General features: G+C 38.3%; 1 protein-coding gene across 4 annotated transcripts in view; it reads right to left on the bottom strand.

Annotated features, from left to right (window-relative positions):
* Positions 1 to 18494, bottom strand: part of EYA3 (EYA transcriptional coactivator and phosphatase 3) — a 103982-nt gene that overhangs the window by 5439 nt on the left and 80049 nt on the right. For all 4 annotated transcript variants that reach the window (XM_038531380.1, XM_038531378.1, XM_038531382.1 and 1 more), the window contains 6 exons: positions 16986 to 17075; positions 14677 to 14735; positions 12261 to 12421; positions 9597 to 9711; positions 8420 to 8541; positions 575 to 675 (listed from right to left, as the gene is read on the bottom strand). In XM_038531380.1, coding sequence (XP_038387308.1) covers positions 575 to 675; positions 8420 to 8541; positions 9597 to 9711; positions 12261 to 12421; positions 14677 to 14735; positions 16986 to 17075 — 648 coding nt within the window. The remainder of the gene's footprint in view (positions 1 to 574; positions 676 to 8419; positions 8542 to 9596; positions 9712 to 12260; positions 12422 to 14676; positions 14736 to 16985; positions 17076 to 18494) is intronic.

Here is an 18494-nt window from a genome sequence, read left to right as displayed (position 1 = left end):
AATCTTCCACTTCCAAACCTAAGAAGCAGAGTTGCTGGAAGGAACCAGAGTAGAGGAAAAGAACTTTTGTAGATTCATTTAATAAATGCAGATGAGGAAACTCAAAGAGAAGTAAACTGTCCAAAGTCACACAGCTAATAAATGGATAAGATCTGACCCAGTCTAATTTTAGATTCCATAGGCAAGACTCTTTCATCCACCATTTCCTGTAATGAGAAGAGGTGGCCTGGAGTTGGGACCTGCACAGCTGAATAATCTTTTCTGGGCTCAAAAGCAGAAAGGACTTTATCCAAAGAACTTTCACTTGGTTGTATTGGCCTCTACCAGGTTTAATGATGGGGGTCTCTCCAGCAAGGCTCAATGATTTTAAGATTTCTGAGTGGCAGGGAGGAGAGAGAAAGGAAGGATCTAACAACTTATAGGGAAAATTCTATTTGGGGAAAAAAGGAACCTCTTTCTTTAAAGAAAAGGGAAAACATTATAATGCATAAGATTACTAAGATTTCTGACTTTTACCATTTTTCTAACTGCTTGATGCATTACCACATGGGATTATTCTCTTAACCATGTTTACCTGTTTGGCTGCAATTTCTTCATCTCGTCCATCTCCAATCACTACGTATGTGACTTTCTTTCCAAACCTAGACACAATTCTCTCGAAGCAGCTCTCCTTACCTGGTAAGAAAAATAAATTTCCCATTAGGATAGTCTCCCTACCTTTTTTCAGCACCAAAGAGGGCTGCTGCTGGTTCACCTGCCTAAGCTTAGACAAAATAAGTGGCAGCCCAAGTAATTTGTCTGGTGGGGAATATGGGTGGCCGCTAGAGATCCAGCAGGCCTGCTACCCAAAGAATGTGAAATTGTGCTATTAAGATGACAACAGACTTCCTAGGCATTGTTCTTTTTAGGTTCTTATTTTAATCTGCATACTGAGGGTAAAATCCCTAAGATCTTAGTGTGGGGATTTTTTTTTTTTTTTTAGTAGGGTCCACACCCAGCACAGGCTTGAACTTATGACCCTGAGATCAAGGTCTGAACTGAGATCAAGAGTTGGACGCTTGGGGCACCTGCATGGCTCAATGGTTGAGTGTCTGCCTTTGGCTCATGTCATGATCCCGGGGTCCTGGGATTGAGTCCCGCATCGGGCTCCTGCAGGGAACCTGCTTCTCCCCTGCCTATGTCTGCCTCTTTCTCTGTCTCTCATGAATAAATAAATAAAATCTTTAAAAAAAAAAAAAAAAAAGGGTTGGATGCTTGACTGACTGAGTCACCCAGGCACCCCTTAGTGTGGGGAATTTTTATAAATGGGAAGCAAAGGGGCCTAGGCAGTGTGAGAGCTGAGAATACCACCTCCCTCTTCCATATCTCCTGTAGCCTACAAAGCAGTTCTCAAGGTATTCCTTTAATGAACTCTCAAAATAATCCAGTGAGATGAGTATCATTTCCCTACTGTAAAGATGAAAATGGAGCTGAAAGGATTAGTTACTTGTCCCAGATCACAAACAAGCTAGTAGCTATATTTTGGGCTCCAGGCTCCAATCTAGGCTCTAGCTATCTTGCCATGATATAAGAATGATTTCAGAGGGAACCCGTTTTAGTGTAGGAAAAAAAAAAAAAAGTGGAAGCATATGGTCCTGATTTCTTGTTGGTAACAAGAAATAGGCAAACAGCCATTTCCTCCAATTCTTCACTTTCCAGAAACAGTCCTTAGGCTTTCAGTGGGGGAACAGCCCCAGACTACCAATGAATATGGCAGTAAATCTGTCACATCCAGAATATCCTATTATACTTTGTAACGTCAACTGAGATAGTGTCTCTCTGAAATTGACCTTGGGGAAGGTGATTTCAAGCCATGGTAGACAGCTGAGAAACATGGCAGTGTATCAAAATTCAAATCCCATCTGGAACAACTGGAAACATGCACTGATGATAATGCTGTGGGAAAGATACTTTATTTGCGTAAATAGAAAGGAAATTATTTCCTTTGCTCTTATTTCCCTGTTTCTGCCACCTTCTTCAGTTAAGCAAGGTCCTAACTCTGCTTTCTTCTTCATCCTTTCTTCCTGCAAGATCCAGTGACTTAGCACCAGGGTTCCTGTGTGAACAAGAAAAAAAGTGCCTCTTCCCCAAGGCACTTGTCTGCCATCTGCTGGAAATTTTTTGTAATAAACATATAAATACATGAATTTGAGATGACTACATCAAAATTGACAAGAACCTATCCACCCATACTCAGAAGTCCTGCTTGGCACATGTGAGCAACTGCAAGTCTTTGAAACTCCTAGCCTAACTGGCACCTCAAACCAGGTGAACTAGTCACCTGAACCAAATTCTGGTCCATTTTGGACTTTAGCCTCCCACTTGTAATAAAAAGCTTGGCTCAGGTGCACGTAGGTCCCTTTAAGTGCTAATGTTTTACAATAGCATTGTCAAGCCTGACATTCAAATCAAGCAATGCAGTCAATGTTTGCAGAATAAATACACATTAATCTCATAAATGATTCAGTAGATGACTGCAGTCCATGTCTTGAGCCCTAATTCAAACATTAAATAGTTCAACTAATAAATTTTTATTATGTTCAAAGTGTTGAAGAGCTGTTTGCGTAATTCCATGCCAAATATTACATCCTTACAACCTAAGCCAACCTCTGCCAGATCCAATCTCCTTTATGATCTGTTTATAGAAAAGAACCTTAAGTCAGAGTTTAGATTTTTTTCTGTAAGACCCAACAAAGGGAATGTCTCATATTTAAAGGACAAGGACGTAGAAAGATTTTTGTCATGGCATGTAATGATCAAGGATGAAATACATTTAGGAATGTCTCCTCTAAAAGGATGGAGACAGAAAGATTTATTAGCAGCTCAAAGTGAAGAAGTAGCTATATAAAAAAATGACTCCCATACTGTTGGTAAATATACTTCCTCCATTTTACACTCTCAAAACAATCCTGAAGATGAGCCCTGCATGCAGGAGGATATGGCCAATGATCACTCAGCTTACCAAGTATCAGACAACTAAATCTGTAACAGCAAGACCAACTAAACCTTTGGAGAATATTAGGTTTCTAGGATTCCTGAAGCATTTTTGAGAATTCTTTTTATTTATTAATTATTATTATTATTAAGATTTTATTTATGAGAGAGAGAGAGAGAGAGAGCGCAGAAACAAAGGCAGAGGGAGAAGCAGGCTCCATGCAGGGGGCCTGATGTGGGATTTGATCCCGGGATTCCAGGATCATGCCCTGGGCTGAAGGCAGGCACAAAACTGCTGAGCCACCCAGGGATTCCGAGAATTCTTTTTAATATCCAAGATAACAGAGTGGCCATTTAGAGAACCTTAACTCGAAATCATTTCAGAGGAAGAAAACAAATATTTCTTCTCCTTACTCCCACTTCACAGTTCTGTACAGGAAAGCCTCAATTCTCTCACTGTGGTTACCAAGGTCCAGGTACCTATTGCTTTGCAAATTAGCTCTGGGTGAAATGAGACTGAGAAAAATTACCAAATAAACACAGGTACTGTCAAAGGGAATAAAATCATTCCCATTAGTTGGATGAGCCTTTGGATGTCAGGACTCAGTATAACAAGGACTACAGAGAATTTACCTTTCAGGTGTGAAAGGCATAAATTATTAGTAAGTGCTCTGCATTCTTATGAAACGCATAGTGAAGCAGTGGCAGTGATACCAAAACACAAAGGGGAGTGTGTTTCCTGCAATCCCTTGTAAATGAAATAACTAAACATACAGAATAAGGAGAATAAAAATAAATTCTTGTGTATCTACCACCAACTCACTTTTGTCAAATTGTAACACTGTACATAAAAAAATAAGAATAATGAGATATTACAGATTTGATTTCCTGTGTACCCCTATCTGTTGACCCTTCATTTATCTGAGTATATAGATATCCATAAACAATATATGGTTACATGGTTATGTACGTTTTTGACCTTTAGATAAATTATACACTCTGTACATATCTACAATGTGTTTTTTGTGTTAAACACTGTTTTTCATATTAATCCTTATGGATGTTATGTAGTTTTAGTTCATTTACTTTTTTAAAAAACATATCTTATTTATTTGAGAGAGAGAACACAAGCAGGGGGAGCAGCAGGCAGAGGGAGAGGGAGAAGCAGGCTCCTTGCTGAGCAGACAGCTTGACATGGGGGGGGCTACATCCCAGGACCCTAGAACCATGACCTGAATTGAAGGCAGATGCTTAACCGACTGAACCATTGAGGCGCCCCAACAGGTTTTATATATGAATTAGTAAGTAAAAGAGCTGCAAATATCTTTTCCTAGTCTGGTTTATCATTTTATATTTTCACTCAATATAAAATAAGATTCGTCTAATTAAAATGATAATTTTTTGTTTTTTGAAACTTTTTTTGGGCCATTTAAATAAGATCCTCTTCTATCTTAAGGCCATACAGATACTATTCTGTATTTTCTTCTAAAAATTAAAGTTTTGCTTATCATGTTTTTTTTATCTACCTCAAACTTATTTTTACAAATAGCATAAGGAAGGAATAAAACTCTGCTTTTCTCCTCACATGGAGAACCCAGTTATCCTCGTACCAGTGAGTGAAGGTAAGTTCCATGAGGAGAGAGGATTTTGTCTCTGTTATATTCCTAGTGCCTTGGCAATGCCAGACACACAGGAGTCACTATTGTCCCTCATCATCTAGAGAATTGCTACCACTTGCATATAAAGTTGGTATAATTTCTCTTATGTTCAAAAATTCTCTTGAACTCATATAACCTTCCATTTATAGACTCATTTCTTTGTTCTTCTTTACATCTCATCTAAAGTGTTACCATACGGTTACCATACCTTCTGCAGCTCTTCCCTTCCCATTCTCTCTTAAACCCATTCCAATTAGGAATCACCCCCATCACTTTGCTCAAACTGCCCATTCAGGGTTATTAGCAGCCTCCAGGTAGCAACCTCATTTGACCCATCAGCAACATCTGATTGAGCCCATCACTCTCTTCTTTTAAGACACAATTTCCTTGTTTTCTTCCTATCTCACAGACCTCCTTCTGACACTTCTGCTGGTTCCACCTTAAGATCTAAACATTTAAATATTAGAGGGACTCAGGGCTTAGTTCATAGACCTCCATTCTTCTGTCTACATTCATTCCTATGATTTATCCAGTCATTTTTATTTTTATTTATTTTATTTATTTTATTTATTTTATTTATTTATTTATTTATTTATGATTTTTATTTATTCATAGAGACACAGAGAGAGAGAGGCACAGACACACACAGGCAGAGGGAGAAACAAGCTCCATGCAGAGAGCCTGACATGGGACTCGATCCCGGATCTCCAGGATCACGCCCTGGGCTGCAGGCGGCGCTAAACCGCTGCGCCACTGGGACTGCCTTATCCAGTCATTTTTAATAACCACAAGTACATGAAGAACTCCCAATTATTTATCTCCAGCCCGTACCTCTCCTTTGACTTCCAGATTCAGAAACCCAACTGCCTACCTGACACCTCCACTTGGATGTCCAGCAATTATTTCAAACCTAGCATCCAAAAGAAAAGAAAAAAGGTAGCTTTTCCTTGAGGCCTTCCCTAACTACCCTAATTTGAAACATGATCTTCTTTTCCTAATTGATTTTTAGCTATAGCACTTACTACCATCTGACATATGTAGTTTATTTTACTTACTTGTTTACTGTTTTTACCTACTAGGATTTTTGTCATTTTTGATCACTGCTGTATCCCCAGTACCTAGAAAAAATGCCTTGCACATAAAGGTGACCAAAAAATATTTGGTGAATGAATGAAGAAAAATAAATGTCAACAGGACCTGGTGGGCTTATAACCTCCACAGGTCCTGGGGTGTATGTATGTTTTTTATATATATAACATATATATTTTAAAAATATTAAAAATATTTATATTTTATATAAAATTATATGTAAAAATTTTATATATATAAAATCAGACCTATTTTTTTTCAGACCTCCTTTTTATGGAGAAAGCTCCATATAATCATGCATGTAGCAGATTAAAAAAAATAATAACCACAGCTCACTTTCAAACTCCATGACCCTCTCCTTAGAGACAACAGGGAAGTAGGAACTGTAAGCACAGACTAAACAGTCTGGAGAGATGAGGAGTGGGTTGTCATATTCCTCCTTCTCTGACCGTGTTCAGCACACAAGAAGTTGAGTGACACATTCTACGGCCTTCTTAGTGCAACAAGTTGGTTTTGTATAGACCTGGTGCCAATGAATTAATACTGAGTACCTACTGTTTCCCATACTTGGTTCTGAATATATTTTATTTATTTATTTATTTATTTATTTATTTATTTATTTATTTATGATTTTATTTATTCATGAGAGACACACACACACACAGAGAGAGAGAGAGAGAGAGAGGCAGAGACACAGGCAGAGGGAGAAGCAGGCTCCATGCAGGGAGCCTCACGTGGGACTCAATCCAGGGTCCCCAGGATCAGGCCCTGGACTGAAGGTGGCGCTAAACCGCTAAGCCACCTAGACTGCCCTGAATATATTTTTAAAGGTTAAACAGTACCTTAATAAAAATAGTCCCATTGATTTTCACAAACTCTCTCTGCATGTTTGTCATTTTATATGAGAAAACTGAGGCTCAGGAGAAAAAGTAATTTGCCTAAGGTGAGAACTAGTAAGTAGGAGAGATAGGACTTGAATTCTAGTCCTTTTTCCCCCTTTTAAAAAGATTTTATTTATTCATGAGAGAGATGGGGTGGGGAGAGAGAGAGAGGATATGAGAGAGTACAAGCGGGGGGGGGGGGGGGGGGGGGCAGAGGGAGAGGGAGGAGCAAACACCACCCCCCACGGCAGGGAGCCTCATATTGGGGCTCCATCCCAGGACCCTGGGATCATGACCTGAGCCAAAGGCTCAGATGCTTAACTGACTGAACCACCCGGGCACCCTGAATTGTAGCCCTTATTACTGTTTTTTTCTTTTTTTAAAAAAATGTACTAAAACCATAAAATCTGCCATCTTAACCATTTTCAAAAATATATTTAATTTTTAAAAAATATTTTATTTTATTAACCATTTTTTAAAATGTGTACTTCGGTAGTGTTAAGTATACTCACATTGTTGTTCCAGAACTTTTCATGGTGCAAAGCTGAAATTCTATATCCATTAAACAACAATTCCCTACTTCCCTTTCTCTAAGCCTCTGTTAATCACCATTCTACTTTCTATCTCTAGGAGTTTGACTACTCTAAGAAACACATAGTACTTGCCTTTCTGTGACTGGCTCACTTCATTAGCATAATGTCTTCAAGGCTGATACATGTGGTAGTGTAGGACAAGATTTTCTTCCCTTTAATGGCACAATGATATCCCACTGCATGTATGTATATGCCATATCTTTTTTTTTTTTTTTAAGATTTTATTTATTTATTCATGAGAGACACAGAGAGAGACAGAGGGAGAAGCAGGCTCCATGCAGAGAGCCCGATGTGGGACTCGATCCCAGGACTCCGGGATCAGGCCCTGGGCTGAAGGCAGACGCTCAACTGCTGAGCCAACGAGGCATCCCTGTATATGTCATATCTTGTTTATCCATTCATTTCATGGATTCATTCTACCTTTTGGCTATCATGAATAACGCTACTATAAAGATGGGTCTGAAAGTATTTTTTTGAGATCCTTCTTCCAATTGTTCTGGATATACAGCAGGAGTAGGATTGCTGATCAAATAAAAGTTCTAATTTTAATTTTTTGAGGAACCACCATACTGTTTTCCACAGTAGTCATACATTTTGTATTCCCAACAACAGTGCAAAAGGGCTCCCATTTATTCATATCGCTGTCAGCATTTGTTATTATTATTATTTCTTTTAAATATTATTAAATAAACTCTATGCCCAATGTGGGGCTTGAACTCACAACCCCAAGATTAAGAGTCACAATCTCCACTGACTCAGCCAAGCACCCCAACTATTTTTTTTTTTTACAGCAGCCATCCTAAAGGGTGTGAGGAATTTAACCAATTTTAAGTATACATCTTAGTCTTTGATTTTTTAATCTAGTACTTTTTCTATTAGAGACTATAGCAGCACTCTCTCTGTGAAAAAGAAAAATAAATCTGGAATGAGGCAAAAGTAGATTTTCAAGCTACAATATTATGTTCTTTCAATTATTATAAAAGGTAAGAACATGATAAACATTAAGTCCTACAAACCTGAATTTGCTTACTAGCTGTGAAGCCTTAAGCAAGCTATGTAACTGGTAAGCCTGAACTGGCCCATCACTAATCTTAGGAAAAGACTGCTATGAGGATTAGAGATATGTATAAAGTGTCTAATTAAGGGATTGGTAAATAATTAAGTACATCATAAATTATGAAGTATTATGTAAGGCAAGTGACAAGAAATAGAATAGAAATCATACCAATTTTGGTAGCACTATAGATGTTTTCAATAGGAAATATTTCTCCTAGCCCATATAGGAGAACCTTGGCCAGAGCTGGAACCAGCTGGGTTGTAGTGATCAGAACATTCACACAATTCTTTCTAGAAGGGAGAAAAAATAAAAAAGAAAAGAAAAAATAAAAAGAAAAGAAAAGGAAAAGGAACCAAACCAACATGAGAGCAAGAATTCAAATGCGTCTTCTCTTTAGGATCTAATTAAAAACCTAACCTCAAAGGGCCTGTTATTTGTTCAATGCCATGTTGGGTTATCACTCTATCTCAGGTTTATTCATTTCCCATATTAAAGGACAGAGTCTATATATATAGTTGGCACAGAGCAGCAACTTGATTCTTGCCCCATTTCCCTCCTGACCATTGTAGCTCACTACACTTGTTAGCAAATAAACCACCACCACCGCATGTCACTGATGCCATACTCTGGAAAACCAGCAATGAAGACTTTTAGTCACAGACTATTCTATCTGAATGTAACTCAGCCCTTAAATAAGACATGATTTAAGTCCTCTCTGCCTTTCACACAACAGCAACACAGATTCCAGAATACATGGTAATCTCATCACATGTCCTTTACCTTTATGGGTATCCACCCCTTGGTGTCAGTTGTACTATTTGCTCTACTGGTTGTAGATCTGGAATTCCTGATTTGAGGGAGGGAGCAACAGGGTACTGATGCAGACTGTATTTGATTCTATTTCCCATTCTAAGCTTCAAGCTGAAATCTCCTTAGACTGCTTAATATATTCCTTTTCTTGTGAGTCCTGCCTTCCTGAGTGGGTTTTGGTACATTTCTCTGGAGCTTCCTCTACTTATGTGGTGTGTCTCCTACATGGATTTTTTGATGTGACCAGGCCCATCTCCTGGGCTGGAGATGATGGGTTACTCTGATCTTTTAATTCTGTGAGCAAAAAGTAAGGGGAAAGAAGACAGTTTCCATATATAAATATCCTTTGAAAATTCGAACATGTACTGTCAGCACAGAATGACTTCGTCTCCCACTTAACTTGAATATTTGTTGGTATCCTTTGAACTCCCTTCACCCCTGTCCCAAACCTATGTTACAGAGTGGCCTATTGTGGACTGGTGCAGGAAAGAGCACAGCCAGGAGAGGATGAGAACTGAAAGAACCATTTCCATACCTGGACTGGATGAGAAGTAAGGACTTCAATGCAGTTCCTAGCCAGGAGTCTGTTAAAACTTCAATTTCGGCTCTCAGTCTCTGCAGTGCTTCCTTCCTCTGGGGACTGAGCAGGCCTTCGGGAATAAAAGCAGACACATTCATCACTCATCATCTGACAACATATCCCTGCTGTCACTGAGAAAGCAACTTCTAGAGTCAATTTAGAAACAGTGTGAGTCACTGAAATACTCTAATGAGCGAACAGATTTCTCTTCTTGGTAAAACCCTAGAGTAGCTTACTTCATTAAGATGCCTTTTCAACTTTATCAGAATGTTTTGCTAGGAGGGCCAACACCACCACAACAAAATCAGCTGAAAGAAACACTGTGATTAGATTCTGCCAAAGCAGAATCTTTCATCAACAGCCAGTAACATAATTTGCAGATGGGTGGACCATACTGAGTAGCACTGCTTTAGATGTGATATCAAGAATCAAAGGGGGAGAAATGAGGGTTATAGTTGGAAGAGTGCAGCATTTCCAATCTCTCTAAAGAAACCAAAGCCCAAGGAGGAAAGGGGGGCTGCCTAAGATCACACAGCAAGTTAGTGGCTTGGTTTCAGAAGTCTATGCACTGCCATACATTGCTCCCATGGTGACTGTGCTTTCACCCTATCACAACACATTGACTTGAGATTTCAAGTTGAATGACCAACTTCAGGAATGTCATTTATTTGTACTGAAACAACTCCAGCTAAAAAGAGACTGAAACACTGTTTAAGATCGGTCAATTAAGCATAGAACAAAACAGAATTCATCTGATGGGAGCATGTTAGCAGACATTTGAACTGTAATACTCAAATAATAAATCTGGTGTTGTATTTTCTGTAGTGAAGGTAAAAACAGAAATCCTATATTCTATTTCAAATATTTCACAAAAACAGAAGGCATTTCTGTGAGGAGAATGGTGTATCATGTTTTCAGACTGATGGTTTCACAATGCAACCCTAGAATCACATGACTTTCAATGTTTCTGATAAAACAACAAAACCAGTACCTGTATGTCATGTGTGGCATACACATAAGTACACAGGTCACACACTTAACTAATAATATGATGTGGCACTTTTGTTAATTCCTATTTACAAAATCAGGTGGACATTACTTTTAGTGTTCCTTAGGGTAGGCTCAAGGGATTCTCACAGAGGATTATATCACTTTCTTCAGGAGACCAGGTCCTGGCACTCATTGAACAGAGGAAGGATCAGATACTTAGGTTGTATATGAAAACTAACAAAAGAAAGGCTAATATGTGGAGAGAGTAAAAGCAAAAAGATGGAGTTGCCAAAATATAATACTGGCTTTGAATCATGAGAAAAAAATAGGCTATTAAAAAGGGAGTCTAAAAAAAGCTAATTAGGGACACCTAGGTGACTCAGTGGTTGAGCATCTGCCTTTGGCTCAGGTTGTGAATCTGGAATCCTGGGATCGAGTTCTGTATTGGGCTCCCTGCAAGGAACCTGCTTTTCCCTCTGCCTGTGTCTCTGCCTCTCTCTGTGTATCTCTCATGAATAAATACTATCTAAAAAACAAACAGAAACTAATTAAATTCCTAAAGCTTAGATGCCTGTGATTTTTATCTGGTACTGGGGGCTCTAACAGAAGTGAGCAAAATTATCTTTGAAGCCCTGTTTTTATTTTCAGCACCACAACATAAGGCAGCATGGTATGGCAGGAGGACTCTCTTGATCTGGGGTAATATACCTCTTGATAGTCTATCGAATCCCTGAAACTTCATGCAACATTTCATATTAGATCTTTGAGGGTGATAGTTTATAGCTTAAAATTTTCTTCTCATAAGTATGTCACTAAAAAAAGGAACTGCATTGGGGCACTTGGCTGCCTGTTAGTAAGCATATGAGTCTTGGATCTTGGGCTTGTGAGTTCACGCTCCATATTGGGCAGAGAGCTTATTTTAAAAATAGATAAATAAAATAAAAATAAAGACATTCTTTATATATATATATGGCCTGCATGAATGTAAAATGCCCTGGATCAAGAGTTAGGGGATTGGGTATGACCATGGGTAAAATGTCCTCAGTATCCTCATAATAAACATGCTTTCTCAAATTGAAAATGAGAGGTTCTAAACATCAGAAATCTAATCTATGGCTAAGTTATTAATTCCAAATAATAGAATTTTAGGCATAGTGACACTGATAGTTGAGGGATTTCTGGGCAGAATTTCCAAGGTCTAACACATGGCTACTGCCAATCTAGAATTCTGGACTGAGTTTTCCATCCACCATAAACCTAGTCACTAGTTCTAACAAACTTGTTCTGGTAGTTTCATTAATCAGTCAAAAAATACGGCAACCTATTAACTAGTACTGACAACAGTTGTGACTCCAGAATAAAACATATGTCATCCAACATAATCTTGGGAACATATTTCTTTAAAAAGGTATTTGTCTAAAAAGAACAAGAGAACTTTGCTAAGAGAAGTCCATGAGAAATGCAGAGCTTCCTCCTCACAGGGTTTCAATCAAATCTCAATTTTTTTAAATACAAAGTTAAAATGTTATTGTGGCCCCAATTCCTAAGCAGTTGCTAGGAATCCCTGGAAAAGAACACAGGAAATAAAGAGGGAAACAGAATACCAGACTGGTTGTATGCCACACTTACCACCCACGTTGCTTTTATGCTTATCATAGATTTCTCTCACTTTTCGGTAGCGGAAAGCCAGTTTTCTCATCCAATCCACACCTCCCTGGACACCCACAGAGGAACCATGGCTCCCCCCACCTCCTGATCCACTGAAACCATCTGTTGAGAAACTGTAGTTGCTGCAGAAAGAGAAGATGATGAAAATTAATAAGTATACTGTAAAGGGTTTTGGACTGAATCCCACCTGGGATTCTCTGTCCTATTCCTGGCAACTGACATCAAGTCTAAAGGCTAAGAGAACTTTCTCCCTCAATTTCTGTGTGTCAAATCTATCTTCCATTAGTTGTCTACCTCAACCCTATTACTGCCATCAAAAAAAGGAGGGAGAAAGAGGGAAAGAGAGGTAGGACCCATCCAAACATTAGCATCCACTAGATGTTGTCTTGGGAATAGAGCATCTTTTCATTAATGACAGAATATCTTATAATGAAAAAAAAAAAAAAAAAGCAGAAGAAAACCCCACCCCAGAATATAACATTTTCATGTACACACATACACACAAATGATGGCAACTATGTAAAGCAGAGAAACATGTCAAGAAGTAATGGAAGGAGGGATCCCTGGGTGGCGCAGCGGTTTGGCGCCTGCCTTTGGCCCAGGGCGCGATCCTGGAGACCCGGGATCGAATCCCACGTCGGGCTCCCGGTGCATGAAGCCTGCTTCTCCCTCTGCCTGTGTCTCTGCCTCTTTCTCTCTCTCTGTGTGTGTGACTATCATAAATAAATTTAAAAAAATTTAAAAAAAAAAAGAAGTAATGGAAGGAAATGACTCCAAATATTAATAACTGCAAGGTATAATGGTAATGTTCTTCAGAGACAGAAGAACTGTCTGGTTCTTGGTGTATTTGATGGTGTCAGATCTCTTGCTCTCTCTTGGAGTACCTGCTCTGAAAGAAGTTAGCTGTCACATGAGCACACTCAAGCTGCTCCATGGACAGACATCAGAGTGAAGAACTGAAGTGTCCTGTTAGCCACATGTGAGAGAGGCGGCAAACAGATCCTCCAGCTCTAATCAAGCCTGCAGATGATTTAAGCTCCAGCCAATATCTTGATTTTAATCTCAGAGACTCTGATTCAAAACCACCTAGGTAAGTCACTTTCAAGTTCCTGTCCTATAGAAACTATGAGATGATAAATGTTTATTACTTTAAGCTACCAAGTTTTGGGGTAATGTTACAGAGCAATAGATAAGTAACACAGTTAAACAGGCTGGGAGAGATTAATACTTCCTAAGTAAAGATTTAAAAAATGACAGAATTAGAGACAACTTGGTTCAATCAAAAGTCAAAAATGAGTTCAATAAGTACGAGGTTCTATTCTTAAGAAAATGAAGCTGTCCAGATATTTAGGTAATTAGTGGTTAGCCACATGTAGAAGAGGAAAAAAAAACCCACTAGGCTTCAGGGTAGATCATAAACTGCTTCAGACCAGGCACTTTCCTAAAAAGTCTAGTAAAATCTCATTAGAATGGTGTGTTCCAAAAAAAAAAAAAAAAAAAAAAAAGAATGGTGTGTTCCATGGCTGTGCAAGCACCACATGGAGAACTGGATGCTGCTCCTGATGTTAAATCTTTTAATCTTTCTCAGCCCTATAGGATTAGGTCCTTCCTAAGTGTTATGTCCAGTCCTGCTCTATGCTTGAGAATTCATGGGTGAAACAATTTTAGGGTAGATATAGGGAAGAACCTATGAAAGGGACAAACATGAACAACATGAAAAAAATGTCTTTTTTTTTTTTTTTTTCTGAATGTCTTTAAATAGAAGCTACATAAACTTTCAGATTATTTGCTAAGACTACTGGGCCAGAAGATAGTAGCCAAGAGAGAAATGAGGGGACGAGCAAGCATTTTGTCCCAGATATCCCCTTGGTGTAGTGTTCACTGGTACAATACTTAGGACTGGCTACTATAGGGTTATTCCTGACACCAACAGACTTCCACCATTAGTTTCCTTGGCAAAATTCCTGATGTTAATTTGTATATAAAACTAATCAGTCTGGAAGCACATTTTTCCTGATTTAAAAATCTGGCTAAAAAAAAACTAATGTATCCTTTACTCTGAAATTCTCTTCCCTCATCCCGTCATTGCTACCCATTTTTTAAGGCCAAAATCAAATTCTACTGCACTGAGAAAGCCACTCCAATGCTGGCAATTAGCCATTCTCCACAGCCATCAGAATTACTTTCTTTTCTGTGTTCCATCACATTTTCTACTGTCACCTCTACACATCGCAGTCCATTGTTAACTCTGTTTCCTCTAATAGACGGTGACATCTTTTAGGGCCATGTCTTACTCATTTTTGTTTTTCTCTGAATCTAGACAGTGTCTCGTGCTTAACAAGTAATCTGATATTTAAGACATTACTGTTTCTATCACCTCAAGTCTTGGCCATTGTCATCAGAAGCCACATCTTCCACGTGCACCTGGTCACACTCCTGTTAAAAGACAAAACCACACACTATTTCAGTGCAGGGAGTATAAGTGCTATCACCACCATGACATAATGTAAAAAGATCACAAAAAATGGCAGATGATGAAATACCTTACAGTCTTTCTTGTGTGTGGAGGATCACTCTCACCCCCCTGCTGTCCAACTTCTTTTAAGGTTTAATTCATGTCCCACAGTCTTCATAAAATCTTCCTTAACCAGCCCAACCCTCAGGTGTGCTCTTCTCTTAGCAGTCATGGGTATAACACAATAGCTCATGGGTACAAACATAAACTCCCCTACACTGTCAAGGATGTCTATGTCCTAAGCTAGACTATAAGGCCTATTACACTGTTGCCCTTCTATGGCACAACCTGTATCTTATACCTCCTTTGTACCCTTCTAGTCTAGTCCTTGTGTAGCATGTGCTCTTATGTAGCATGTACCCAATAAATTTTTGTAGATGAAGCAGATATTGGCAGAGTATGGTATCAAAATGGAGAATGACTGAAACAGAAATCTGTAAATTCAAACTTAGGAATTAGAAGTGGTCACCTAAGTTAATCTCATGTTCTAAAAGTGAGATGAAATGAATGACCCAAAGTCATACGAGTGATAGAAAGAAACTTGAAAGAGCCTGGGCCTTCCAATTTGAATCTAAGGTTCTTTCCACCAAGCCCGTGTTACCACTGATATAAAATGCCACCCACTGCCTAACTGAGAGAATCACTCCTCTGACACCACCTAGAGCAATGTTGTGATGTCTGCCTGCATCAGAATCCCCTGGGGAAGTTTTTTAAAAATGCATATTCTTGGGTCCACCTCAGACCTCCTTGAATCAGAATTTCTGGGTGTGAAGTCCTAGAATCTTCATTTTTAATAAGCTCCCCAGGTGATTCTTATGCCCCCTAAAGTTAAGAACCACTGACCTGGGGGGCAGGAACACATTCAGGTCAAATTCTTCACAGAACTTTCAGTCCTGAGTGAGGACTATGTCTAGAAAATCATTACAAATACAATTTGGCAATAATTATTGGCACAAAGTAGGTTTTCAATAAATGTTTGCTGAATAAAAATTATGATGCCCTAACGTATCAACATGTGAAGTTGAGGAAGATAAAAGCACTGTGGAGGTCAGACAAAAGTACTGAAGTTTAGAGCCCTGGTAATTCAATTTGTTGGAGAATTGTCCATTGAGTAGAACTAGACTGTATTTAAACAGAAACAGAATTACTTTGTGTTTATAAAATGCTATCTTATTTTTAATTAATTAATTAGATTTATTTAATCTTTACACCCCATGTGGGGCTCAGACTCACGACCCTGAGATCAAGAGTCACATGTTCTCCCAATTGAGCCAGCCAGGCGCCCAACTATTTTATCTTTTTTTTTTCTATTTTATCTTTTTAAATTAAAATTTTCACTGTTACTAAAAACTAGGTTATGTAAGTAGTACACAGCATGAACTTAAAAGGGCATGAGATATGCCCTTCCCACCTCTGTGTCCCAGCAACACACCCCCTTTTCCAGATGGAACAACTGCTAGTTTCTTGTGTAGGACAACTGCTTGACTGAGGTCCAGCCAGAATGGGGAAATAACTTTCCTAACCTGGAACTCACACTCTGATCTTCTGACTTCCCAGTCTCGTGCTCTTGCCTATATCATCATGGGTCACCACAAAGGTAACTCAAATGTCAAAGCCAAAAAATTCACCAAGAAGCTCTGTGTTCTTGCTTTTCCTTGTATCTAACATAAAATGATTCTGGACATCAAAGTTAACCGACACATAGATAATAAGCATGTATAAATTACAATGAGTTAGAGCAGCCGTTTATAGATCTGATACATCAAAAGATTGTATTTTTAGAAAGTAAAATAAAAGAAGTCAAAATATAATTGAATACAAAGAATCAAATCCACCATACTACATGTTATTTAAGATAGATGAATAGGAGTGTTGGTTTATATTTCACTGTTTTGCCTAAAGGGCTGGCATTTCCTCTAGAGCTAGATCATTTCCAAATAATCTAACAGAAATAAAATTTTTGAGTCAATGAAATTGAGGGCCAATACCAAGACTGATGACCTAGCCAAGGCCTTGTTCTTATAAGACTATATAAGCCTAAGTGGTCAGCTGGCCTCTTCACAACCACCCCTTCTCCCACATTTCCTCTAAATAAAATAAGCATAAGGCTAGATAGTTATTAAAGAAACAAAACGTTTCACTGAAGCACAGAAACAATTTAAAATGCTTACTTCTAAGTCATTAAAAAATAGATGTGTATCAGCCACTTCAAAAATCATCTCTTCCATTGTTAAACCTGAGCCAATCACTACTGTTGGATCCTAGAAGACAATAAAAGAAAAATTTGTTTAATTGGTACTAAAAACACTGTTCCAATCTTTAAATATTTCAAAGTTATTCTGGGTCAAGACCAAAACAACACAGACTAGCAAAAGTGCTTCTAACTATTACTTATGCAATTTCATTGACAGAAGATTGTGCAAAGGGATTGTGCAAAGTTAATAATTTTAGGACTTAGTTTTTAGAAAACTAAACCCACCCCCCAAAAAAACCCCAAAACTCCAATTTGGGTAGAAATTCCCTGTTTTGTGAGAAATGTTATTGCTGAAATATTACTATTATAACACCCATCTCCCTTCCACCTCACAGCCATGCACGAGCATATACGGTGTAATACTGCAAGTCAGTTATCTGACAATCTCAACAGCCAGGAAATAAGTAAAGAAAGGAAAGAGAGTCAAAATATTTGTATGAAGAGCAATGCATTTAGCTTTATAGTGAACCATCAGGTCTTCACTTAAGAGGATGTATGCTCTTATTTTATATACTTTTATAATCAGCTTGTTAGTGTTACTAGCTTATGTCAGCTTACCAGCCTAGATATTAAAACCCCATGGAAAGTACTTCTAACAGAAACATTAATGACAATAAGAAACAAATGGGAATAGTAAGAAAGCAAAGGAGGCAGATATTTTTATAAAACTTATTCACAGAAACTGAAAACTAGAAGCCTGGAGATAATTTAGTGTAGAAATATACAGCTTATCCCTCTATTAAAACTGATGCTTAGGGGTGTATGAGTGGTGCAATTGGTTAAACATCCAATTCTTGATTTTGGCTCAGGTTGTGAGATCTGCACTCAGTATGGAGTCTGCTTGGGATTTTCTCCCCTTCTCTCTTTACCCTTTGCCGCGTGTGCACTCTCTTTCTTGCTCTCTCTCTCAAATAAATCAATCTTAAAAAATAGAAACAAAAAACCTCCCCAAAATCCTGATGTTTGTATTGACGACTAAGTAAGTTAAATTCTGCTTTGTATATTTAGTTTATGAAGGTATATAATTTTAGAAAAGTATTTTATATGTACTTTAAATTTACGTATCTAGCATATACTCAGCTAAATAAAATACTCAGTTTGGGCTTTAAAAGTGACTTAAGGTTAACAGATCAGTCTTTGGAATGAATATATAATCCTTAGGTTCCACCATGTTTTGAGCTTCATTTCCATATTTAATCTTCATAAAATAGTGCTCTTGAACAACTTCAGTTTAGTACTGGTCCCGGGTCTAGTGTTCAGTTTTATCAATACTGCCTGACCACGTAGCCTACCTGGTACAAGTCATCAGGTAAAGTTTCACATAGAAAGTAAAATGCCAACAGGGTAAAATGGAGGTAGCAGAGAAAGTGATTTTGGTTACCTGTCCATATATTGTTAGGAGGAGGACGGTTACAACAAAGGAAGA

The sequence above is a fragment of the Canis lupus genome, chromosome 2 (assembly GCF_011100685.1).
Source record: "Canis lupus familiaris isolate Mischka breed German Shepherd chromosome 2, alternate assembly UU_Cfam_GSD_1.0, whole genome shotgun sequence".
NCBI classification, from domain to species: domain Eukaryota; kingdom Metazoa; phylum Chordata; class Mammalia; order Carnivora; family Canidae; genus Canis; species Canis lupus.
The sequence above is the reverse complement of the archived record's forward strand: the minus strand, read 5'-3'. Positions and strand labels throughout refer to the sequence as shown.